The sequence below is a fragment of the Schistocerca serialis genome, chromosome 7, assembly GCF_023864345.2.
Source record: "Schistocerca serialis cubense isolate TAMUIC-IGC-003099 chromosome 7, iqSchSeri2.2, whole genome shotgun sequence".
NCBI classification, from domain to species: Eukaryota; Metazoa; Arthropoda; class Insecta; order Orthoptera; family Acrididae; genus Schistocerca; species Schistocerca serialis.
In genome coordinates, this window is record NC_064644.1 from 415198385 (window position 1) to 415224474 (window position 26090).

At 40.5% G+C, this 26090-nt stretch overlaps 1 protein-coding gene across 5 annotated transcripts in view; it reads right to left on the bottom strand.

The window, feature by feature from the left end:
* The window catches only part of LOC126412087 (dual oxidase maturation factor 1-like), a 134620-nt gene that overhangs the window by 36889 nt on the left and 71641 nt on the right, over nt 1-26090 (bottom strand). For all 5 annotated transcript variants that reach the window (XM_050081503.1, XM_050081502.1, XM_050081505.1 and 2 more), the window contains exon 7: nt 15060-15271. In XM_050081503.1, the coding sequence (XP_049937460.1) occupies nt 15060-15271 (212 nt within the window). The remainder of the gene's footprint in view (nt 1-15059; nt 15272-26090) is intronic.

The following is a 26090-nucleotide window of genomic DNA, read 5'->3' on the forward strand; positions in this document are numbered from 1 at the left end:
AAAACACCCTGTTCGAATTGCTTCAAAATTTCTAGAGCTTTTTGGGCACTGTGAGGATGAACACTGTCATGAAACAACACAACACTGGATGTCAGCATACTGCAATGTTTATTTTGAATGACTCACTTAGGTTTCTTCAAAGTTTCGCAGTAGACGTCTGAAGTGACCGTTGTTTCACACTCCACAAATTCAACCAGCAAAGCTCCCTCAGCATTCCAAGAAACCGTAGTCAAACCTACCTCTACGACAGAGTTTGGTGCACCTTGTCTGCCTTGCATAGAGTACTGATATGGCCACAAGACACTGACTGTTGTTTCATTTCAGCTTTTACATATGCCACCCAAGTTTCAACACATCAAAATTGTCTTAGAAAAAAACTTCCCCTTCTGCATCATAGCATGAAAGGAAGTCTAAGGCACAGCCCATTTGTTTCATTTTATGGACCTCTGTGAGCAATTTTGGTACCTACCGAGCACAGAACTTTCATAGCCTAAGGTAATGGAGACAGCCTCAAACAGAACCATAAGAGGAATTTGCGGGAATTTCTCAGAAAGTTCAGAGATGGCAAATTTTCAATTTTCATTAACTGTTTCATAAATTTTCTTGACAAGAACTTTATTCACTACAGAAGCCCTACCGCCCCTCTCTTCATAATGAATGTCTACTTAACCACTTTTAAGAAACTGGACCCATTGCTGTGCAACACCTTCACTCATGTTTGGATCTTATACAGTACACAACTGATGATGAATGTCTGCTGCTGAAACATTTTTCACAGAAATAAATCTTATTATTGTTGTATTTTGCAGGATTTTATGTTACAGCACTCATGTTTGCTATTATAAGAAGCAAATGCATGAAGTTCATACTTTCACAGCTGGATGCTTACTTAATCAGAGGACAATGACAGCACAACAATACTACCACCATGATGGAAAGGCAGCTACTTTCTGAACTGCCCTTGTATACTACAAGGTGCTTAATGAAGTTGTGGATATGTGAGAAGCAGAGCATATTAACAATGCATGGTCTGTGGTTATGAGTTGTTGAGGGCACTGTCATTGGATGGGAATAGAATATGAATACCACTGATAGCTTTGTCAGTCAGCACAGAGCGTGTTGTTCCAGATTTGGGAAAGGGAGGGGGGAGCAGCACCAATGGATGAAAGAAAACAAATAGCTTAACAATTAACATCTTATTTATTTATTGTTCCGTGGGACCAAATTAAGGAGAAGTCTCCATGCTCATGGAACGAGTCAATACATTAAATTATAACACGATATTAGAAACAGATAAAATGAAATATAAAAAAAACATATTCAGGTGACAAGTCGTAAGTTTAAATAAATAAAATCAACAATGTAACACTGGAATCTGCTTAATTTTTTAGCTCTTCCAGGAGTTCCTCGGCAGAATAGAAGGAGTGAGCCATGAGGAAACTCTTCAGTTTAGACTTAAGAGTTTGGGCTACTGCTAAGATTTTTGAGTTCTTGTGGCAGCTTATTGAAAATGGATGCAGCAGAATACTGCACTCCTTTCTGCACAAGAGTCAAGGAAGTGCATTCCAGATGCAGATTGGATTTCTGCATAGTATTAACTGAGTGAAAGCTGCTAACTCTTGGGAATAGGCTAATATTGCTAACAACAAACGGCATTAAAGAAAATATATACTGTGAGGGCAATGTCAGAATTCCCAGACTGTTGAATAGGGGTTGACAAGAGGTTCTCGAACTTACACCACATATAGCTCGAACAGCCCGCTTTTGAGCCAAAAATACCCTTTTTGAATCAGAAGAATTACCCCAAAAAATAATACCATACAACATAAGCGTATGAAAATATGCGAAGTAGACTACTTTTCGTGTTGAAGTGTCACTTATTTCAGATACTGTTCTAATGGTAAATAAAGTGGCATTTAGTTTCTGAACAAGATCCTGGACATGGGCTTTCCACAACAGCTTACTATCTATCTGAATGCCTAGGAACTTGAACTGTTCCGTCTCGCTTATAATATGCCCATTCTGTCTGATCAAAATATCGGTTCTTGTTGAATTGTGAGTTAGAAACTGTAAAAACTGAGTCTTACTGTGATTTAGCATCAAATTATTTTCCACAAGCCACAAACTTATTTCATGAACTACATTATTTGATACTGTTTCAATATTACACACAAGATCCTTCACTATCAAGCTGGTGTCATCAGCAAACAGAAATATTTTTGAATCACCTGTAATACTAGAAGGCATATCATTTATATAAATAAGAAACAGCAGTGGCCCCAGCACCGACCCTTGGGGAACGCCCCACTTAACAGTGCCCCATTGAAACTGAACATCACTACCACTCTCAATATTGCGGAGAATTACCTTCTGCTTTCTGTTCTTAAAGTAAGAGGTGAACCAATTGTAAGCTACTCCCCTTACTCCATAATGGTCCAACTTCTGCAGTAATATTTTGTGGTCAACACAGTCAAAAGCCTTCGTTAAATCAAAGAAAACACCTAGCGTTCGCAACCTTTTATTTAATCCGTCCAAAACCTCACAGAGAAAAGAGAATATAGCATTTTCAGTTGTTAAACCATTTCTAAAACCAAACTGAACATTTGACAGCAAATTATGTGAATTTAAATGCTCCAGTAACCTTGTATATACAACCTTCTCGATAACTTTAGCAAACACCGATGGCATAGAAATAGGCCTATAATTGTCAACATTATTCTTGTCTTCCTTTTTATAAAGTGGCTTCACTACAGAGTACTTTAATAGGTCAGGAAACCGACCACTCCTAAAGGAAAAGTTACAGATATGGCTAAGTACTGGGCTAACATACATAGAACAATACTTCAGTATTCTGCTAGATACCCCGTCATATGCATGAGAGTTCTTGGTCTTTAGTGATTTAATTATTAACTCAATCTTCCTCTTGTCAGTATCATGGAGGAACATTTCAGGTAACAGTCTCGGAACACTTTTTTCTAAGAGTGCTATATGATTCTCTGTTGGGACTAGGTTTCTATTCAGTTCACCTGCTATATTCAGAAAGTAATTATTAAATACTGTACATATATGCGACTTATCAGTAACACGGACATTCCCACTACGCACTGATTCTATATCCTCGACCTGTCTCTGCAGACCAGCCACTTCCTTTACGACTGACCATATGGTTTTAATTTTATCCTGAGACTTAGCTATTCTATCTGCATACCACATACTTTTTGCCTTCCTAATAACATCTTTAAGCACCTTACAATACTGTTTGTAATGGGCTGCTGCATTTAGATTTTGACTGTTTCTAACGTTTTGATGTAATTGCCACTTTGTTCTACAAGATATTCTTATCCCTCTAGTCAGCCACCCAGGCTGCCTGTTTGTGCTAGTACCCTGTTTTGAACGTTCTAACGGAAAGCAACTTTCAAAGAGCACGAGAAAAGTCTTGAGAAAAGCATTATATTTATCGTCTACTGTATCAGCTCTATAAACATCTTACCACTGTTGTTCCTTGATAAGGTTTACAAAGGTCTCTACAGCAACTGGATCAGCTTTCCGAAACAGCTGATGACTATATTTAACACGTGTTGCAGCACAAAAATCTTTTAGAGTTAAAATTTGTGCATCATGATCTGAAAGGCCATTCACCTTTTTGCTAACAGAATGCCCTTCTAGTAATGAGGAATGAACAAAAATGTTGTCTATGGTTGTTCTACTGTTTCCTTGTACTCTCGTTGGAAAGAATACGGTTTGCATAAGATTATATGAATTAAGGATGTCTACCAGCATCCTCTTCCTTGCACAATCACTTATACAATTAATATTGAAGTCACCTCGCTTATTTGTGGCAAGGACTTTGAGAGTGCAGCGGTCATAGTTACAGAAATAAATGTAATAGCTGCAATTGTGTACCATTCCCCATTAGGAACATTTGAAATATTTTTGTAAAGAATGAAAGTACAATGAATGAAAGTAGTCACAATTTATTTATTTCTATGATTTGTTTCAGATTATCTAACACCAGGTGAATTCCTGTGGATTAATACATGTATGTTTTGCATTACAACTTTGGGGAGGGGGGGGGGGGGGAGGTCAAGAGGGAGGATTGGGGGAGGGAGGGTAACATGTGATGCTGTCTCCAGTGGTCAAAGGCTACTTTTTATGTCCTGTTAATCACATATGCCATCACACTTTGTAAAAACAGACGGGATCAAAGGTGGCACTTAGAATCTAATACAATTAGAAAGTGTGATGGTGTATGTGATGTAACACTCAGAAAAAAAGTAGCCTGTGAGCACTGGAGAAGATGCCAAAGGTTATCTGAAAGGTGTAACATGACACATCCATGTTCTATTAATCCACATGAATCAGACTGATGATGGAAGTTCAAACCTCCGTAACGTGGCATGGATATAAATAAACTGAGACTACTAATAATGAACTTGCTGTTTCATCCAATATCAATGACCGCCATGGTACAGGCTAAACAAAAATGGTTGTGTTGTGACTCACCGATCTTTCAAAGTGCTGCCGTGCAGTTATGCGCATCCTCTACATGCGGCACTGTCTGCCAGCCATGCAGCAGCCGCGCCACCTAAGTGGCCAGCCAGCCAGCGGCCGCTAGACTTGGACTCAGTGCTGATTTGACTGTTACAGTGTACACACGTCTTACTTTGTTTACTTGAGCTGTGACTTACATGTATTGTGTTGACTTACATGTATTGTGTCGTCCTAGAAATATATTTGTTCAACTTGACGTTATAACAATTGGCGACGAGGTAGTGAATTTTTTGTTTCATCGTTGACCCACAGGTTTCCATGGCTACTTTAGAGCAACTATTACAAGGTCTCATTGAACAGCAAATGCTTCTCACATCTGCGATTTGTGATTTCGTTGCGGCGTTCAGTGCAGGGGGGTCTCTCGTCGTTGTCTCTACCTCCTTTTCCTCCTTACGACGAGACGGCGGAAGAATGGCCTGATTACGAAAAACGTCTTCGACAGCACTTCTTGGCATTTCATGTTGCGGATGACCAAACATGTAAGTCTTTGTTCCTTTCATGGATTTCACCTCAAATGTATCAGTTGTTGTCGCAATTGGCTCCTTTGCAGGATCCTGCGTCTTTGTCCTTTGCTGAAATGTGCCGGCCATGGTGGTCGAGCGGTTCTAGGCGCTTTAGTCTGGAGCCGCGTGACCGCTACGGTGCAGGTTTGAATCCTGCCTCGGGCATGGATGTGTGTGATGTCCTTAGGTTAGTTAGGTTTAAATAGTTCTCAGTTCTAGGGGACTGATGACCTCAGAAGTTAAGTCCCATAGTGCTCAGAGCCATTTGAACCATTTTTTTGCTGAAATGTGCTCACTTCTGTCCGTATATTTTCAAAAGCATACACATGTGGTAGCCTCTCGTGTTGCCTTTTATCATTGTCAAAAACAACCGAATCCCGAATCAATCCTATTGGGCTTGGGCGGCTGAACTTCACGGCCTCAGTCGAAAGTGTCAATTTGTTACTGATGTTCACAAAGAATCCTATGCCGATTCCATGGTACGGGATGCTATTATCCGGTCAGTGCCCGACAAAGAAGTTAGGCAACGTGCCCTTCAGTTGGCAAATCTAACTCTCGATGAAGTCCTATCCATCGCTCAGTCTTCTGAAATTTCTCGCGCCGCTGGAGCGCAAATAGAGGCATGGGGTGACGTCAGGGAAGTACAACCTCTGTGCACTGTTGACGAAGCATGCGGCGTGTCCCCGCCGGCCGACGTTTCCGCAGTACACTCCCAAGCGCAGCCTTGGCCTAACCATAAACAAACCCCTAAGAAACTGCAGCAAAACCCACGGCAACTTCCTTCATGTCCATAGTGTTTTACGAAGCATTCACGGGAGGATTGTCCCCAACGTTGGGCCGTGTGTTGCAAATGCAAAAAGAAGGGTCATGTGTCATTCGTTTGCAAATCTGACCACATACCTGACGTTCATGAACGTGACGCTGATTCTGCTTCTGTGTTGTCTGTCAATGGTACTTCTTCCCTTTCGGGGAAGTTATTCCTCACTATCCAAATCCTTGGTCGGGATGTTCGCGTGCAGGTGGATACTGGTTCTGCTGCCACTATCATCAATTCTCAGACGTATCTTCAGTTGGGTTCTCCAATCCTATCACCTGTCACTAGGCGATTACGGATGTACAGTAAACAGAAGATTTCTCTCTTGGGACAATTTAATGCCGAGGTACCTTACAAATCCATCGTTTGCACTGTTCCCATATTTGTGGTCAACCATAGTAACGCAGAGAATCTTTTTGGTTTTGATGCCTTTCGCGTTTTTGGGTTCTCCATAGATGACTCTGTCAATATCGTCTCTGATGCTATTCCTTATGCTCAATTGGATTCCTTGTCGACGACATTTTTGTCCCTTTTTTCTCCTAGGTTAGGCCGTGCAAACGACTTTGATGCTCATATCATGCTCAAACCCACTGCTCGGCCTAAGTTTTTTTGGGCTCAGCCCATTCCTGTGGCCCTTCGTGATCAGATCAAATGGGAGCTGGATCGTCTCACTGCTTCAGGGGTCCTGCTTCCTGTCACTTCCAGTGAGTGGTCCTCTCCTGTCATTGTCGTTGCTAAGCCCAATGGTGATATTCATCTCTGTGGCGATTTCAAAACCACTGTAAATGCTCAATCCCTTATCAACACTTACCCTATGCGCCGACCTGAAGAATTGTTCACTAAACTTGCTGGAGGCTACTATTTTTCTTAACTTGACTTGTCAGAAGCTTATCATCAACTTCCTCTTCATGCTGCTTCCCGGCAGTTCCTGGTCCTTAACACGCCTTTTGGCCTCTATCAATACCAATTATTGCCATTTGGGGTTGCCAGCACCCCTGCTCTCTTTCAGTGATTCTTGGAACAATTATTGCTCCCTGTCACTGGGTGTATAAATTACGTGGACGACATTGTTGTCACGAGCTCCACCACTGAAGAACATCTTCAGAATCTCCGCACACTTTTTCATGTCTTACAGACCACCGGTCTTAAGTGTAATCTTCAGAGATCAAAATTTTTTCAGGCATCTATCACGTACTTGGGGTTTCAACTCTCTCGGGATGGTATTCGTCTGCTTCAGCAAACTGTCGCTGCGATCGATGCCCTTCCTCGCCCTACATCTGTTAAGGAACTGCAGGCCTTCTTGGGGAAAATAGCATACTATCACAGGTTTTTACCACCTGCGGCTTTGGTGGCTCAGCCATTGCATCGCCTGTTGCATAAAAACGTGCCCTTTCACTGGTCCACGTCATGCGATGCGGCTTTCCAGAAATTGAAGACTATGCTGAAACAGGCCCCATGCCTGGCTACTTATCGACCTGGCCAACATCTTGTTCTTGCCACGGACGCCTCTCAATACAGGATTGGTGCAGTCCTTGTGCACCGTTTTTCTGACGGTTCTGAACAACCCATTCTTATGCCTCCAAAACACCCACGGATGCAAATTGAAAAAGAAGCTTTGGCCATTATTTATGCTTTTCATAAGTTTGGTGTTTTTCTCTATGGATCCAAATTTCATCTTGTTACGGACCACAAACCACTTGTTTCCTTGTTTCATCCATCAACGTCGCTTCCCGACAAGGCTGCACACCGCCTCCAGCGTTGGGCTCTTTACTTGTCTTGTTTCAATTATGAGATTCATTTCCGGCTGATGGCTCAACATGCAAATGCTGATGCTCTGTCTCGCCTTCCCATGGGTCCTGATCAGGCATTCGATAGAGATGTAATTTTGTGTTTCCACCTGGATGTTGCCGAGCAGCGGGTTGTGGACGAGTTCCCCATCACCGGGGACCGGCTAGTGGCTTTTACGGGTTCTGATCCTACCCTCTCCCGGGTTTTATGCTGTATTCAAAAGGGTTGGCCATATTGTCCATCTGCTAAGCCTTCTGATCCGTTGCTGAACTACTACGCTTTGCGTTACCGCCTCACGGCTAGGGATGGTGTTATCCTCCTTTCCACCGACAATGCTTCGCCGCGTGTTGTGGTACCTGCGTCTTTGGGTGCTTCGGTCTTGCGCCTCTTTCACCAAGGACACTGGGGTGTCTCTCGCACAAAATCTCTGGTGCACCGATATGTGTACTGGCCCGGCATCGACTCTGAAATCGCACACATGGTCGCTGCCTGCGGCCCTTGTGCGTCACAGGCCACCGCCCCGAAGTCATCTTTGTCACCGTGGCCTTCGCCTGAGAAGCCCTGGGAGCATATTCATGCTGACTTCGCGGGACCTTTTTTAGGTAATTATTGGCTTCTGGTTATTGACACCTACTCTAACTTTCCTTTAATTGTCTGTTGCACGTCGCCCACCACCGCGGCAACCACCAATGCTCTAGCTCGCATTTTCTCTTTGGAAGGCCTTCCCTCTATTCTTGTTACTGATAATGGTCTGTGATTTGCCTCTTCCGATTTTGCGGATTTTTGTGTCCATCATGGTGTCATGCATGACACGGCCCCTCCATTCCATCCACACTCAAACGGTGAGGCTGAACGACTTGTCCGCACATTTAAGGCTCAGATGAGGAAACTCCTGACTTCTGCTGCTGATGATGCGCTTCTCCAGTTTCTGGCTTCTTACCGTTTCACCTCCATGGGCGACCGCAGCCCGGCTGAGCTGTTACATGGCCGACAGCCCCGCACGCTACTTCATCTTCTGCGGACTTCCATCTAATGGCTGCGGGTGCCTTCGCTTGGCCGGTTCACCGCCGACAACCTTGTATGGGTAGGGGGAAATGGCAGGCAGCCAAAATGGAGTCCTGGCCGCATCTTACGACACCATGGCTGACACTTGTATGAAATCCAGATGGACACGGGTGTTGCAGTGTGTCATTCGGACCAGCTTCGGCCTCGTGTGCCGGTAAAGCCTGTTCCGAATGCCGCTACACCACCTTCGGCTCTACCTGACACTCAGGATCTTGGAATCTCTCATTACTCACAACGCAGCCCTCTCACCATCATCTCGGTGCCAGCACAAGAACTGACGCCACCAGGAGACGTGCCCATGCAGGAACCAGATGACCATCATCTGTTGGAGCAACTCTACTCGCCTCCTTGTCGTACGGACGCCGACACATCGCCCATGTCTCCTGTTATAACAACCGGACTTGCCGCAATGGGCAGATTGGGGCACGGGGCCCCAGCAGATTCGACCCCTACGTCTCCTGTCATCTCGACCCGTTATCATCGGGGACACTTCCATCCGTACGGGAAGCCTCCTCCTCGAGACTTTACGGCCAGTCAAACAACACCTATGGACGTTAGCAATCTACAGGCCACCTCCATCAAGACCTGTGCAAAAAATTCAAAGGGGGGAAAAGCGTTGTGACTCGCCGATCTTTCAAAGTGCCGCCGCGCAGTTATGCGTGTCCTCTACATGCGGCGCTGTCTGCCAACCATGCAGCAACCCCGCCACCTAAGCGGCCAGCCAGTCAACGACCGCTAGACTTGGACTCAGTGCTGATTTGGCTGTTACAGTGTACACACATCTTACTTTGTTTACTTGTGCTGTGACTTACATGTATTGTGTCGTCCTAGAAATATATTTGTTGAACTTGACATTATAACAGATTGCATTTAAAGTAAGTATAATTAATTGTGAGGCAGTCATTTTTGGTGACAGAAACATGGACTTCCTCACAGAAAATAAACACAAGTGTAAATTATTAGACCTAACTAAAGCACGTAATCTGAAACAAGGGTGGATGTTCCAACTAGAGTCACACCAACCAACCAGAAAACCTCGGACCAAGTAACCGTTAACAAGTATAAGAAAGGTGCATCAGTAAAAGTAGTGATCACACAGCCCAGTCCTCAGAATGGATTAAAAGAACAGTCTGCAAAAATAGTAGCCTAAAAATGAAACAAAGACTCTACATGTAGTCAAAGTTAAGACACTTTAATGAATTATTAAGTAGTGAACATTGGTCATGTATCAGTCATACTCTAAATGCAGATGATAAGTTCACCTTATTTGTAGAGTACTATATTTTGTATCAGCCTTTCCTTTATGCACATTATTAGACCTAACAAAAGCATATAATCTAGAAACAACAAATAACTGGAATATTAAAGGAATTGGAGCCTTGTGCAAGAGAATACGAATACTGCATGAAATGTGTAAGGAAAGAACTCATCGAATAGATGAACACATATACTACAAAAAACATCTTTAGAAAATAAATCAATAGTCTTAAGAATGTATAATGATAATGCAACAAATAAACTGGATTTCATCAGATAGGATATAGGGCATTATTTTTTTATAACTGAAACAGTGTGTGCTGGCACAGAACAATAAGAAAATAGCTAGTTCAACAGAAACAGCAAACATCTTCAACTGTTACTTAACAACAATAGCTGAAGATTTTAAACAAGACCATTTCACTACCAACATGCACACAACCAAAAGCAAAATCTAGTATTACCAAACGTGCATTACAAAAACTCATGTTTTTTACTAATGAAACCAGAGAACAGAAAAATAATGTCTGTAATTATTACCTAATTACTTTTGACCTCCATTTTTTCAAATTATTAGAACATATTACATATACCAGGATGACAAAACTCACGAACAAAAATTATACATCAATAAAACTAAAGCATGACTGCGAAAGCCAGGAATCAACAGACACCTATATATGGCTGTAGATATAGTAGTCCAAAACTTATGGATGGGAAAAGACATGTAATGGGAATATTCCTCGGCTTAACATAAGCATTTGATGTGATAGGCCCACCATTCTCCTTCACATACATGGAAACTATGACTGTGAAGCTTACCAATGTAGTGGCCATTTCTAAGTAACCATACACAAAGAGTTAGCACAAGACTCACAGACAACAAAATTAGATTAGTTTCTAACTGCTTATCAAACGAACAAACATTATCCTATCACTATAATATCAATCGGTCACAGTTAGAATCAGCCAACTCATAGAGATACTTCGTTGTAACACTTCGTAGGGATATGAAATGGAATGATCACAAAGGCTCAGTCGTGAGTACAGCAGATGGTAGGCTATGATTTATTGGTAGAATACTGGGGAACTGCAGTAAGTCCAAAAAGGAGATCACTTACAAATCACTTGTGGAACCCATTCTAGAAAACTGCTCAAGCATGTGGGATCTCTACCAAATAGGATTAACAGGGGAAATTGAACATATACAGAGAAAGGCAGCATGAATGGTCACATGTTTGTTTGATTCATGAGAGTGTGTCACAGAGATACTGAAGGAACTGAACTGGCAGGCTCTTGAAGATAGATGTAAACTATCCTGAGAAAGTTTTAAGACTGCTGTGATTCCAATGTCATTGGCTAACCTCAAAATTTTTATTACTTATCATTGATTTTCATTATTGCTTGTCAATGTACAGATTGATAACATTGGGGATAGACAGGGGATAGATAGGCTGCAACCCTGCCCTACTCCCTTCTTAAATACTGCTTCTCTTCCTTCAACTCTTATAGCTGCAGTTTGGTTTCTGTACAAATTGTTGATAATCTTTTGTTTCTTGTATTTAACCCTCGTATCTTCAGAATGAGGAGGTATTGACTAGGATTGGGGAGAAGAGAAGTTTGTGGCACAACTTGACTAGAAGAAGGGATCAGTTGGTAGGACATGTTTTGAGGCATCAAGGGATCACAAATTTAGCATTGGAGGGCAGCGTGGAGGGTAAAAATAGTAGAGGGAGACCAAGAGATGAATACACTAAGCAGATTCACAAGGATGTAGGTTGCAGTAGGTACTGGGAGATGAAGAAGCTTGCACAGGATAGAGTAGCATGGAGAGCTGCATCAAACCAGTCTCAGGACTGAAGACCACAACAACAACAACAACAACAACATCTTCAGAATTTCAAAGTGTGTATTCTAGTCAACATATTCAAAACCTTTCTTTAAATCCTTCAACCCACTGTCTAAGATAATTTGTCGGGTCATTTTTTTGTTTTACCATACATGTTTCTGCCTTTCTTTGGAACATAAACTGATCATCCCCAAGATTGGCTTCTACTAGCTTTTCCAGTCTTCTGTAAATAATTTACACCAGTCTTGTGCAATTAATATTCTCACATGTCAGCAACTCCTGTCCTTGGAATTGGAATTGTTACATTCTTCTTGAAGTCTGAGGATATTTCCACTGTCTCAAGTATCTTGCACACCATATGGAATAGTTTTGTCATGGCTGGCTCTCCCAAGGATCTCAATAATTATTGGAAAACTTTGTCTATTTCAGGGGCATTATTTCAGCTTAAGTATTTCACTGTCCTGTCAAATTCTTCTCACAGCATCATACCTCCCATCTCATCTGTAGCTAGTTTCTCTTCCCTTTCCATAACCCTGTCTTTCATCTCACTTTCCTTGAATAGCCCATCTACATATTCTTATACCTTTCTGTCAACAGATTTTTTGAGCTTGTGGATCCAGAGTAACATGAAATGAGACATGTTACTTCAAAAGGTAAGTAGAGGTTGTTATGCATTAATGGTCCTGGAAATTAATGTGTAAAATATAGAATGATATCCTGAGACATCTTTTCTGCAACACAGAGATGTATGGAATAAAATAAAAGACCACTATCAGAATCAGTCACTGCACACAACATTAGTGGCTCATGTACGAGTAGATCTTTGTTTAAAAGTTCAATATAGCACAATTGCCCAATATGTACATATCATAAATATTACTGTTCTTCAAGAAACATGAAATGAGTAAGGAACATATGAATAAAACTTCATAATCACTGCGCAAGATAACCAGATAATCTTCATGTTATGTCTAAAAACATGTCAAAAAGAACCTATCAAAAGGAGATAATACCCTAGAACAAAACTCCTAATATTGTAAAACCTATCACAGATAAGAAAAGTTTGAGAGGAAAGTACTGACATATTTACATCTATGAGGTATGTTTTTTACGTAAGTACCGTTTTGAAATTTAATCTACTTTTCTACATAATTCCTGTCAATATTGAGGCACTTGTCATAACGTTGTACCAGTTTTTGAATATCCTCCTCACAGAAGTCTGCCGCCTGACTTGTTAACCACTGCATCACCACTGCTTTGACTTTCTCATCGTCTTGAAGACGCTGACTGCCCAGGTGTTTCTTCAAGTGCAGGAACAGATGGTAGTCACTGGGTGCAAGATCGGGGCTGTATGGAGGATGATCTAGAGTTTCCCATTGAAAAGATGTGATGAGATCTTTGGTCTGATTTGCCACATGCGGACAGGCATTGTCTTGCAGCAAAACGATGCCCTTGCTCAACTTCCATGGACGGTTGCTTTGATTCTGGTGTGACGTAGGCTGCCCATGTTTCAACACCCATAACAATTTGGCTTAAGAAATCATCACCGTCATTGTGGTACCATTTAAGGAAAGTCAATGCACTGTCTAAACGTTTGGTTTTGTGCACATCCGTCAACATTTTCAGTACCCAACGTGCGCACAATTTTCGGTAATTCAAGTGCTCGGTCACAATGCCATACGAAACACTATGAGAATGTAAAGGCTTTACATATGTCTGCTTGTGTCTGCATATGTGCGGATGGATATGTGTGTGTGTGCGAATGAATACCTGTCCTTTTTTCCCCCTAAGGTAAATCTTTCCGCTCCCAGGATTGGAATGACTCCTTACCCTCTCCCTTAAAACCCACATCCTTTCGTCTTTCCCTCTCCTTCCCTCTTTCCTGATGAAGCAGCTGTGGGTTGCGAAAGCTTGAATTTTGTGTGTGTGTTCATGTTTGTTTGTGTGTCTATCAACATACCAACGCTTTCGTTTGGTAAGTTACATCATCTTTGTTTTTAGATATATTTTAACAATAGTAATATTAATGACAAGCTCATCAGAGGCACAGCACAACCTGGGTTAGGCGCAAATGAGGAAGGAAAAGGACCAAGTCCTTTCAGAGGAACCATACTGGAATTCAAATTAAACAATTTACTGAAATTATGGAAAACTTGTATCTTTATGGTCAGCCAAGAATTTGAAGTACCATCATCCTGAATACCACTGCACTGCCTTGTTCAGTAGTATAGAAACTGATAATCTGCACAATTTCTTCCCATGAAATAAATAACTCTTGTCATCACTGTAAACCAGCCACAGACTAGCGCTCCCATTATCACCTTGAAAAGACAACCACACCCTGTTGTCATGTGCTACGATGAGATGAGGAATATCTTACCTATAATTCCACTGTCATCCTACAAAGTGGTATTCTGTTGCCAATTCAGGCTACACAGTATCCAAATGTACCACTACACCACATCCTCTATCAATCAGCCACCCTATGAATCATTGCTTCATGCAAAGGCCTTTTCTATACATGCACTCACTACTTCCTGTTGCAGTCCAGTCACAGGCATTTCCTGTTCTATCAAAGTTTAGTTCATTTGTGAAAGAAGCTATGGTATACACTATGGGTGCTAGCCTTATGTGAGCTGTCTCTATTCAGAAAAGGCCACCTTCCAATTCTTGATTAACTAAAAACTTGACCACCCACTTGGTGAGCATGATGCACACTATAACACCAGTGATTTCAACAGTTGTTTCATTTTCAGTTCCATTAGGGCCTCCTTCCTAGCACAAGCTCCTCTGAACTGCACACATTGAAACTGCCAGCCTATAATATATCTCCACAATCCCTTGGCCCAAAGCTCTGCTAGTCCTTTATTTTCAACCACCATCTTCTGACTCATTCGCCATTACCCTCGCCATTTCCTTAATTATCATCTTCGGCCACATTCCCCACCTATGCCAACACTATACTCTTCTTACTTTCTCCTGCTTCTGCCTAACATGGTATCACAGTGGTAAGATACTTAAACTCGCACATGGGAGTACTGCATTTCATTTCCCCATTGACCAAATGGTGAAACAGTTCTGTTGAAAATAACATGAACACTTTTCTTCCCGAACCTTGTACAGTTTTACCTTGTACCCTGTCTCTAATGACTTCTTTCCTCATTTATCACTTTCTTGCCCAAAACATTACCATCCTAATATAGATACCAGTATTTAAATGTTTATAGCTTACCTACAATGAGCACAAGCCAAAAATGAAAGCCAAAGTGTGTCACAAGAACTTCTTTCCCGATAGGTATTGCTAGCTCTTGATAATTTCGTATTGATGCCCACAGGATGCAGGCTAGTATCTGGAAGAAGCCTGTAAGCACCATGAAATATCCTCCATAGCGCACCACATGCAAAAAGGATAGGTTGGCTACCAACCAGCATGGAAATGCAGACCTGCTCCAAAAAAAAAAAAAAATTAATTACTGCAGACATTAAAAATAAGGATTTACAGAGAGATTATTACATTACAATGTGCTGTAATTCCATTCTTAAAGCTATACAGAGACCATATCTCTATCTGTGTGTGTTTTGACCCATGGTCTTCAGAAACCAAAAAGCCATCATTACCAGAGCCACTTTCCTAGTGCAATATAGCAGCTATATGCATTGTGATACTGATGTCTTGCCATTGTGGTGATTCCATACAGTTTTACAGCCAATGAGAATTCGATGAAATTGGTCAGAGAAATGTGCAAAATGTGTTCACAGGGACAATAAATACAGATGTATACAAATTGTTTAGTGGACATTATGCTATAGATTATACATGTTGTGGAGCCCTTGGAAGTATAGAATGTTTTCTACAGCAAACATGTAATGAATTCTTAATAAGCAGTGGAGAGCATGGATCAATATGATACAAGATCAGGCAGAACTAAGAACACACCCTTTTATTCACATAATTTTCAAGCTAAACTTACCATTATTATGATTATTAGTATTGCTACACATGTAGCTATGAAAATATCCTCTTTCAGCATCTGATAGCTTTAAGGATCTACCAAAAATAATAATCTATTATAATGAAAAGTGGGAAAATGGTATGTTTGGTTAAACAAGTCACCATATCTTTAAGTCAGAGGTATGGCTGGCGATATAAAATTATTTATAAGTTTTACCCAACTAATGTAGTGTGCATCTATATTATTTAGTTAAAACAGAATACTGTAGTTTGTTTGGTCACTAGTTAATTAGTTATTTACATATTCTTTGGATCATAATTTTCATCTCTCACTGTGATGTGGAATGTGTCTGTTTTACAATTATAGTACACTTTCTCAGTGAAAAATTGGTAACATGCTGACTATTTATACTATTTCTTGAATGATGATTTTTCTTGTTATGTATTAAACTGCCTTCATCATTTGGACAGTGGAGGGGGAGGGTGGGAGGAGAGGCAGGTGGGGAAGGGGGGGGGGGGGGGAGTCGAAGATTTTCGTAGCTGAATACCTCTCTCTTTCTGTGCCACACTAGGCTCAGTGATGGACAGTATAAATCATTTCTCCTTCTAATGCTACATTTAAGCATGTTATTATTGTTTTCAAACTGTGATTGGTTGGTGAGAACAAATGTAGTCAGGAAGTAAATTTACTATGAGGCTGATGTCAGTATGGCCAACTGGTGCTGTCCACAAGAGGTACTAGAGTGGACACCACATACTATCCACATTGCATGCTTTTGTACAATGAACACTTCTTTCTCAATGATGAGTTACCCCAGAATATGCTCCCATAAGACATTAATGAATGAAAATAAGAAATTAAGTCAACCTTTTGACTTTTCATGTCCAAAACCTGATATTATCTGTAATGCAAAATTTGAAAAACTTTGACATTTAAGAAAATATATGACATTTGACTTCCAGTTCAAGTTTTTATCAATAAAGATACCTAGTAATTTCGAATACTCTGTTTTATTTATTGATTGACCCTCATGTATTATATTTATAATAGTGTAGTTAGGCATTATGCTGTATTGTATTGCATGTACCGTTTTTTAACAAATTCAGTAACAGTCCATTCGCAAAGATCCAGTAACTAATTTTCAAGAAATATTATTTACATTTTCAAAAAATGGAAAATCAAGAATGAGTCAACAGTAACAAAATAAATTAGGATTGTCTGCTAATCACCATATAGAGGAGAGGCACTGAGCAGTACACAAGCACCTTCAAAAGTAGATTTTGGGAGTGTGTAGAGACATGGTGGAACAGGATGGTGAACTGCTAGGGGCAACATCATCAGGAGAGCTGTGCTGGCAGTATGAGAGGAGGAGGTGGTGTGTATGTGTGGCGGGAGGGGGGGGGGGGGAAGGGGGGATGACTGGAGAGAAGAGAGAGGAAGAACTGTGCAGGTGAATGGATGCCAAAAAGCATGTGTAAGGTTGGAGAGGGAACAAAGCAATCAGTGAGGCAGGTGAAGGACAGAGGTTAGCAAAGGTTGAGGCCAAGTGGGCTGCAACAATGAAACACTTTGCAAGTAGAGTTCCCATTTGTGCAATCCAGAAAAGCTGGTAGTGGTGACAGAAAAATCCAGTTGGCATGGCCTGTGAAGCTGTCATTGAAGTCATGTACATCGTGTTGTGTGCAATGTTTAGTAATGGTGATCACCATTCATGAAGGCAGACAGTCTGGTAGTGGTCATTCCCACATAGAATAAAACAAAGTGATTGTATCTACACTGGTAGACTACATGGCTGTTTTCATAGGTGGCCTTTGATGGAGTAGGAAATGCCTGTGACTGGACTGAAGTAGGTGGCAGTGGTGGAAGGGTGCAGGGAACAGGTCTTGCATATAGGTCCTTTACAAGAACGTGAGCCATAGGGCAAGGGATTGTGGGTAGAGGTGGAACAGGGATAGACAAGCATTTGTGTAGGCTGGGTGGACAGCTCCCACTGTGGGAGGGAAGGGGAAGATATTTTTCATTTCAGGTCATGTGTCATCTATTGTTGACAAAGGCCTTAATGGCCAAAAGCTTCATTTGTGACAGTCTTTTTGTTGTGCCTAGCTGCGACTCAGCATCTCTGCTACATGGTTAGTGGCAACTTTCCTTTTTATAATATTGTTACATTCATTCCTGCATTTTCCATTGTTTGATACAGTTGTTTATGTGACATGTGATAGGTACATGAAAACCTGCAAATCAGTTATCAGGCAAAGTTACATTTAATTCATTTTTCAGCTTATTTTTCTCATTGCATTGATTCCATTGATACCAGTAATTTGTCTATAGATTATTTTAATTAAAAGTCATAGTTGATTAAAGATAATACTACAATTCAAGAAGAAGAAAGCAGAATCCATTATAATGACCCACACCATTCTAAAGCTACGAATTCCAATTTCCCAAATATGTACTTTAAATTACATGAAACTAATTCTCTTCTGAAATAATTAAAGTTGAACTTATGAGCTACTTCCAAATATAGACTGCAGATTTTGGCCTTAATCACTGTTACATTCTGACCTTCAGCAACCTACTTTCATTAACTTAATTCTTTTGTCCAATATGATGTACAGCACTAATTAATTGTCTGACTAATCAATTATTTCATGTAATTTACTATGATTTTAAATATGGTGGTTAAATTTATAAACAAAGAGATTTACATCATGGAAGCATAATAATATCCATATAATCTTCTAAATTTCTAACCAATAACATTTTTTATAAGCCAAAATTTATTAAAAGGTTGCAGTTCATTCAAAACAGCTAAATTCAGCCTAGCCAATTTTCAAAGTATTATGTAGTTGTTCTTATGCCAATCTTTATAAGACCATTTAAGTCCCATTCTGCAGTCTGTGATCAGAAATCTTAGAAGCAAAAACTATTGATAGTTGATACAGGAAAATTCACTGCAGTCAGTTTGTCAGAAGTGACAGTTCAGCAAAATGTACAATGCTCAGGTCGAATTTCATGTCCTGTCATTTCTTATTTAATAACTCAATGAAACTGCATTTTAATTATTTGTATTGTGAATTCTGTGCATGATGTGGTTGTGGTATCATAGGTCAATACCATCCCTACTGACACATCACAGTTGGCAACGGAAACACATATTTCTGACAGACACCAATAGCAGTGCCATGGGGACCCTGTGGATCCAACGATGTGCACCTGCCTGTGCCTTCAATGGCTCCGACTATGAGTGCCCTCTGCCACCATGACATAGGATGGCTGGTGGCAGCTATGCGGCACAGTCTCAGTTGCAGTCTTCAGTCTTAGTCAGCTTTCGACAGTTCACTCGCATCAGTAGCTGGAGCCCCACGTTACATGACACTTTCCTTGTAATATCTGGGCTTTATTGCTGTTTGTTCTTTTGTAAAGTTTCTTTACAATGGTGGAGAAAGCTACAAGTTAAATAAAACTTCTGTTTTCTGTATTCACGTGTTCACTCATCATTTCTACTCCTGTCCTGCCTGTACCCAATAGTGACTGATTGTGTCAGATTTCAACAGTGACCTACCAGGACAAGTGGTAATCAATTGCCATCAAAGACCATGTTAACTAACGAGAACATATGGTTACTATGCAGTCTTGTTTAATTTTGGCGTCTCTGCTCAACTTATAAGACAATTGTGTTATTCTAGTAGGGTTGTGCTATCACTTTAGATAGTGTTTAAGTCTGTGACTATAATGTTAACTGTTCTTATGACTCACTGAACAAATACTAACCATCTTTTTGAGGTCAGGACAGAGATTTTCTATGTAAGGCACAGTATTAAGCCATAATGTGATATCCTGGTGGTTGGGCTTACGTATTTTGGAAAGTGGGTAGAAGGTAGGAGTCTGGGGTTTGGCAAACGTGAGGGGAGTGATAAACTCAGGTTCTGGGATGGACCTATAGATGAGTGACTGGAGATTACACCAGATTTTTCAAATAGGATAACTGTAGCAGGACTTATTGGACATGTCTGACAGCTGACTGAGACCCTCCACCAGGTAATCCCTGTGAATCATAACAGCAGTGGTGGCTCTTTTGTTGATGGATAGATTATAAGGTACGGATCAGATTTATGTGGTGGACTGTGGTTCTTTCTGTGGATGTGATGTTGGTTTCCATACTGAGGGATTTGGGGGAGGAGTCAGACAGTTGGTGGAAGCCTTCCATCAGATAGTCACTGCAGTTCATCACAACAGTGGTGGAGCCTTTGTCTGCAGGGAGTATCTGTTGTAAGGTTGTACGGTTGTCCTTTCTTCTGATGAAATATTAGTGTTCTTAGAAAAGATAATGAGACCAAAGTGGAAGTACAAAATGCCTGGAAAGTGACCAGGGGGTGGTGGTGGTGGTAGTGGTGAGGGGGGGGGGGGGGGAGGGAGACAGTTACTGTTGTATGGTAGTACAAACTGGGAGAGGCAAGTTTCAATGTTGGAATTCAGTTGGCTGCATTTGGAGGGAATTGTGGCAAAGAAGTGCTTCCACTGTAGGAACTAGGAAAAGGTGAGTAGGTATCAGTTGAGTACAACACAGTTAAACTTGGGTATGGGGCTGAAAGATAGGTCTGGGGTTTTCACTGAAATCATTAACAACAGTGTTTTGGGTTTTTTTAGGTTCTGGATATTGTGGAAGACTGAGAGGTAGTTTTGGAGGACGTGGCGATTTGGAAAGGACAGCTAGGCAGAGTCTGGGTGCTATGAGGGGTTGACAAGGTGCTTCACTGTGAATGGGATGGGTGTTGATGGGTAACCGTGCTCCAAGGCAGTAGTAGTATCTCAGTAGGTGAGATAATTTATGGAGGTGTGAACTCCCCACCACGCCACCCTACTCCACCTGCCAAACTGCACTCCTGGTATTGTGCATCCATGCTGCACTGTGTAAGGATACAAGTGTGTGTGTGTGTGTGTGTGTGTACTCTAGCTAGAGAAAAGATAGTCCAAAAGGTGGCAAGTTTTCTGTCCTTTTTTGTGTATTGCTGTCATCGACTCAATGTTTCTGTTATTTGGTAAGTGATACAATTATTGTCTCTAAACCGTTCCTCTACTGTATGGACTACACAGAATGCTGAAAAATTTGTTCATGTCCTTCTGCATTTGGCGTTTTCTTAAGTGCAATAAGGGGAGCACATTGTAACTATGAAAAACACTCCGATACTCTAATGCCACCCCATCTGTACTTCACTGTTGGTACAACACCTGATGGCATTTCAAAAAATATATTGGTGTATTTACAACAATACTTTAGATTTTCTAGCTGAAACAAGTTTTTATAGGTACATTAATTCCAACATTACTACTTTAAAAATGTAAATTGTCAAACAAATTTCCATTTCAGTAAATTCATGACACTGTCAATCTGAAAGATATTTACTCAATATCGTAATCATATATCTCTTGAAATATATATTTACCTCAGCTTCTATGTTCTGGCACAACTTCTATTAATAATTTGATCCCTTTCTGCTTCAGTCACATCTTCATTTTCCAGAAAGACAAAGTAAACGCTACCATCAAGAACTTTCTTTCTCAGTGATGTCATTTAATACATGTCAAACAACTCCATGTTGGAATATCAACAACGTGAGGAACAGATAGATTGCTACTTACATAAAGATGACACATTAAGTTTCAGACAGGCATAATTAAAAGACATACTTCAGCTTTTGGCCACAGCCTTTGTTGGAAAAAGAAAGAGAAACATACATACATTCATTCACACAAGCAAGCGCACATCATGCACATGTGACTTAATCACTTTTGAGTCTTCTAAATGCTGGAGATAAGGCAAGACAATCTGGATAAATCATGATTCAAACACTGTTAGGCCAAACCAACCACTTTGATGACATACATACATTCATTCACACAGCAAGCAAACATCATGCACATGTGACCAGAATTTGGTCCAAGCTACCGGAGATGGCAATCATGTGTGCGTGTTTCTCTTCCTTTTTCTGATGTGGGCTGTGGTCAAAAACTAAATTGCAAATGTCTTTTAATTGCGCCTGTCTGCAACTTAACATGTCATCTTTATGGTAAGTAGTAATCTATCGTTTCCATACATTGTTGATATTTCGTAAATGTCTTTAGAGAAGTTATCAATTTTACCAATAAGAAAACTGAACCTTCTTTTTGTAGGAAATTTCACTATAGTGAAACCATTTTTATTTAATTCTTGGCCATCTTTCCTTCTTCTTATCCATTCCTTCATTTTCATTTGACTTGTGCTGTTCTACATCACTATTAAATGTTCTGGAGATAGAATCTGAATCACATGATAGGGATCCCCTGATTTGAGTTCTGTCAGTATCAGTTTCATTGAAGTTCCTGGCAACAACACCTTTTCCTGGAGTTGATGGTAAGCACATTGATTATGTGGCATTCCTTTTGTTTCATTAGAATGAAACTGCTTCAGCAGAATTTCAAAGGGTGCTGTCCAAGAAATTTACAGAGTTAATATCATGTGTGTTTCTTCTGGAATCTGTAAAACTCCCTATTGGGACAGGCAGGAAAAGTTCCTGCTTTTCCATAACATCAGAGTTAGAAGTGATAGTAACTTTTCAAAGGCCCCTTTCAATAACCTAAGAAATTCAGATTTTACTAGTTTCTCCAGGCATGATTTAGAGGTCTAAAAAGGGCACACACAGTGGCTGCCACAAACGAATAAAGTTAGGTGATAGAAACACAAACTGAATGCCATGTTCCTGCCACAGTTTAATCATGTTAAGTAACAGACGACTCAAGAGACTGTCACCTTAATCACTTTTGAGTCTTCTAAATGCTGGAGATAAGGCAAGACAATCTGGATAAATCATGATTCAAACACTGTTATGTCAAACCAACCACTTTGATTCCTATTTTAACTTGCACCAGTTAAACTTCTTTCAGAACAAGTATCATAGAGATGTTTTGCCCTATAAACTGTGTGCAATGTCTGCAGCCACTGATATCATTACATGATATTTGACTTAGAAATATCCGCAATCCTTTCAGGATGTTTTGTACTTAACTTCACTATTAATTCCACTTGTTCGGGATACTCAAGAAAGTTGATCTCATCACATTTTATAATACTGGAAGGAGGGACACCATTAACGGACACTTCAAGATTCTTAAAACAATCACTCATTGTTTTCCAGGGAAATGCTGCCTTTGCCCTCCTTACATTTCACTTACTCTAAGAGTTAGTTCCTTATTTCTTTCCAGAAAACAGTCTACTCACTCATGACCAGATCAGTTTTCATGAAATCTTTCTTTAATTTGCCCTGTTCAGTTAAGAGGTCCCTAACATCATTATTCCTCAAAGAAAATTCCAATTTTGCACAACAAAATATTCCTTCAACCAGATAATTTTCCTAATTATTGGTTAATGCTGGTTGGCCTTCCACTTTACATCTGTATCTGTTATTGAGTTTGTCATTTAATGTTGTATAAGGAACTGCATATTGTTCTGAAGCCTTGTTGATGCTTAACATTTCCTGATTGGATAGTGTTCAGAGCATTTATAAGGAATTCCGTGTTGTAGTAGGTTTTCCGGGTTAGTCTCCTCCTGCTTAGCTGGGTGGTAATGTGCTTGCGTCCCATGCAGTGGTCCCAGGTGGTTCGATTCCCAGAGGGATTGGAGATTTTCCCCGCTTGTGGATTGGGTGTTGTGTTGTCCTCATCATTTCATCCTAATCACCAGCCCGCAAGTCATCCAGTGTGGTGTTGACTGAAATAAGACTTGAACTCGGCGGTGGAACTTTTCCAGATGGGACCTTCTGGCCAACAGTGCCACATAATCATTTCATTTTTTTCTGGGTTAGTCCTAGAACCTTCTTGTGTACTCACATGATTGGATACACACTAAAAAATGCAATTTTATGTTGAAAAATAGCTAAAAGATTGGTTCACACCATCTGATTGGATTCACCTCATTTTATTTTATTCCATCTATTGTCATGCTATTAATGTTTTGTGTATCAGTTATTGTGTTCATACATTTGCCTTTAATTCTCGCACTCAGAGACAAGTAGGTGGTTTGCATTGCAGGTTTGCTGTGGATTTTAAGTGTGCATTCTGACATTACCAAAGATAAAGGCAGTGCTCATGGCATTCTCAGTATTTTGTGAAATGAAGCAGTGCACACTTCTAGACCTGACTTTCTTGTGTGGAAGAGCCACTGGCAATGCACATTGCACATGAAATTCAGTGCCTGTGTGCACTCTATATCTGAACAGATGTCAACTGAACAGACATCAACCACAGCCCCAAACATTTCAAACAAAACAGTTTACCACTGAATCAGGGAGACAGGTGCATGATGCCCACAGAGTATTCAAACAGTAGATATGGAAGAGAAGGTACTTGCATGTGTGAAAGAATAGCCATCGAAAAGCACGTGTGCCATCACTCATACCATGGATGTGTCTCAAAGCAGTGTGCAGTGGTTCCTGTATGATGAGTAGTTGCATCCCTATTATCAACAGTGAGTTCAAGGTTCGACTGTGGATGATTTCTAACAAGTAGTTCAGTTTTGTATGTGGATTGTCCCGTGTTGTGCAAATGTCCCCAATTTTTTAAGCAATGTTGTCTTGGAAGATGAGGCACAGTTCACCAGAGATAAATTCTTTAACTGTCATAACAGTCACAGCTGGGCATGGCACAATCTTTGCATCCCATTCAGACACCATCACCATCACAGGTTTGCAGTGAATGTATGGGCTAGTATTACCAGCGATCATGTATTCAGACCATATGTCCTGCCACCATGATTGAATGGATTAAGGTCTTGATCAAATAAGTTTTTCCAGAACTGTTAGAGGATATAACACTTAACAATCATTGTCAGATGTGCCTGCTACTATACCTAGCACCTGCAACTGTGCAACTATGTGATGCATTCAGTGTGACATAGGCAAGGCAATGGGGTAAAAGTGAAGCCCCCCCCCCCCCACCTTTTTCGATTTAGGGGGGTGGCGGGCAGGGATACAGTCCAAAAGCATCAAATACACGACACCAGTCCCTGAGGTAGCATCACTTCTCATGAGGTTACTTGCTACATCCAATGAGGTTCATGCAATATCTGGTGTACTTGGTAGAGTGCACCAGAATTTTCTACGAAACTGTTCTGCCCATATTGAATGTTATGGTCATCACTTTGAACAGCTCCTAAATTGTTAACAGCAAATTTTCTTCGCTAAACTTGAAGTGCAAGTGCATTGATTGTTCTTGTTGTTTGTGACATCCCAAAGTTTTTGACGGCTCCTGATTACTCCCAAGACCATAACTCCTATTCCAAAGCTGTTGTACTTAGATTCCTCTATTCATTTCTTCAATTTGAGTGCAACATTTTGAATCACTGAGTAGAATGGTGGGTTGTGTACCCAATAAGTGAGGAGAGTTATCTGGAAAGTGTGGCTGGTAACATGTTGTCTGCCAGTGAAATGTAAACTGATTTTCTGTATTGCTGACTCTTAAAACAAAGTTAGCCACCTCCAATGACCTAGACTGAACACTGTCCTTTGGTGCAATCTCATGCCATAAGAGTAGACAAATATATTCTGTAACTTACCGGCTCAGGTAAGACTTTTCCACGCTGAAAACATCTAGTAATAGGGTTCTTGCACTAGTGTTAATATCTATGCTATCCAATTACAAGAGTTTCTTTTATAGAATGTTGGCTTGTGTATCCAACATGCGAGAAGATTTTTCTGGATGGCGTGTGTGATGACACATTGTCTGGCATTGAACTAGAAGTTGATTTTCTGTATTGTTACCTCTTACATCAAAGGCAGCTGACAATGGTCTCTTTCTATCCATATTTTGTTGGCAATAACAGCAGGAGGGCTAGTTGATAAAAACTAATATAGTTTCATCAGAGTCTTTTCATAGTGGCACATTAAAAGCCATGAGTCCTAGTAAATTTTGCATAGTGTTATAGATGATTTTAATTATTGTTTTTGAGACACAAAATGGTTTGTTTTTCGTTATTTTTATGTTGAGTCATAGATGGATCAGAGGCCTTTCTTGTGTTTTTGGTTTAAATAAAACAATAGAAATCTGACTTAGTGGCAGTCTCCACATAAATTTAATTTGGCATCTATCCTCCCTTATGAATAGTGCTAAGCTGTAACCTTCCTGCCTTCACTTTTCAATTTATGATTGCTCTGCCATTTTGAGTGACTTCTGAGGGTCTGCATGTACATGTTTGACAGAATACTTCATGCTAAAGTGAGAAGCATTGTCAGTAATGCATCCTATGTCATTTTCAGTTGGGGAAAGAATTTATAAATGTT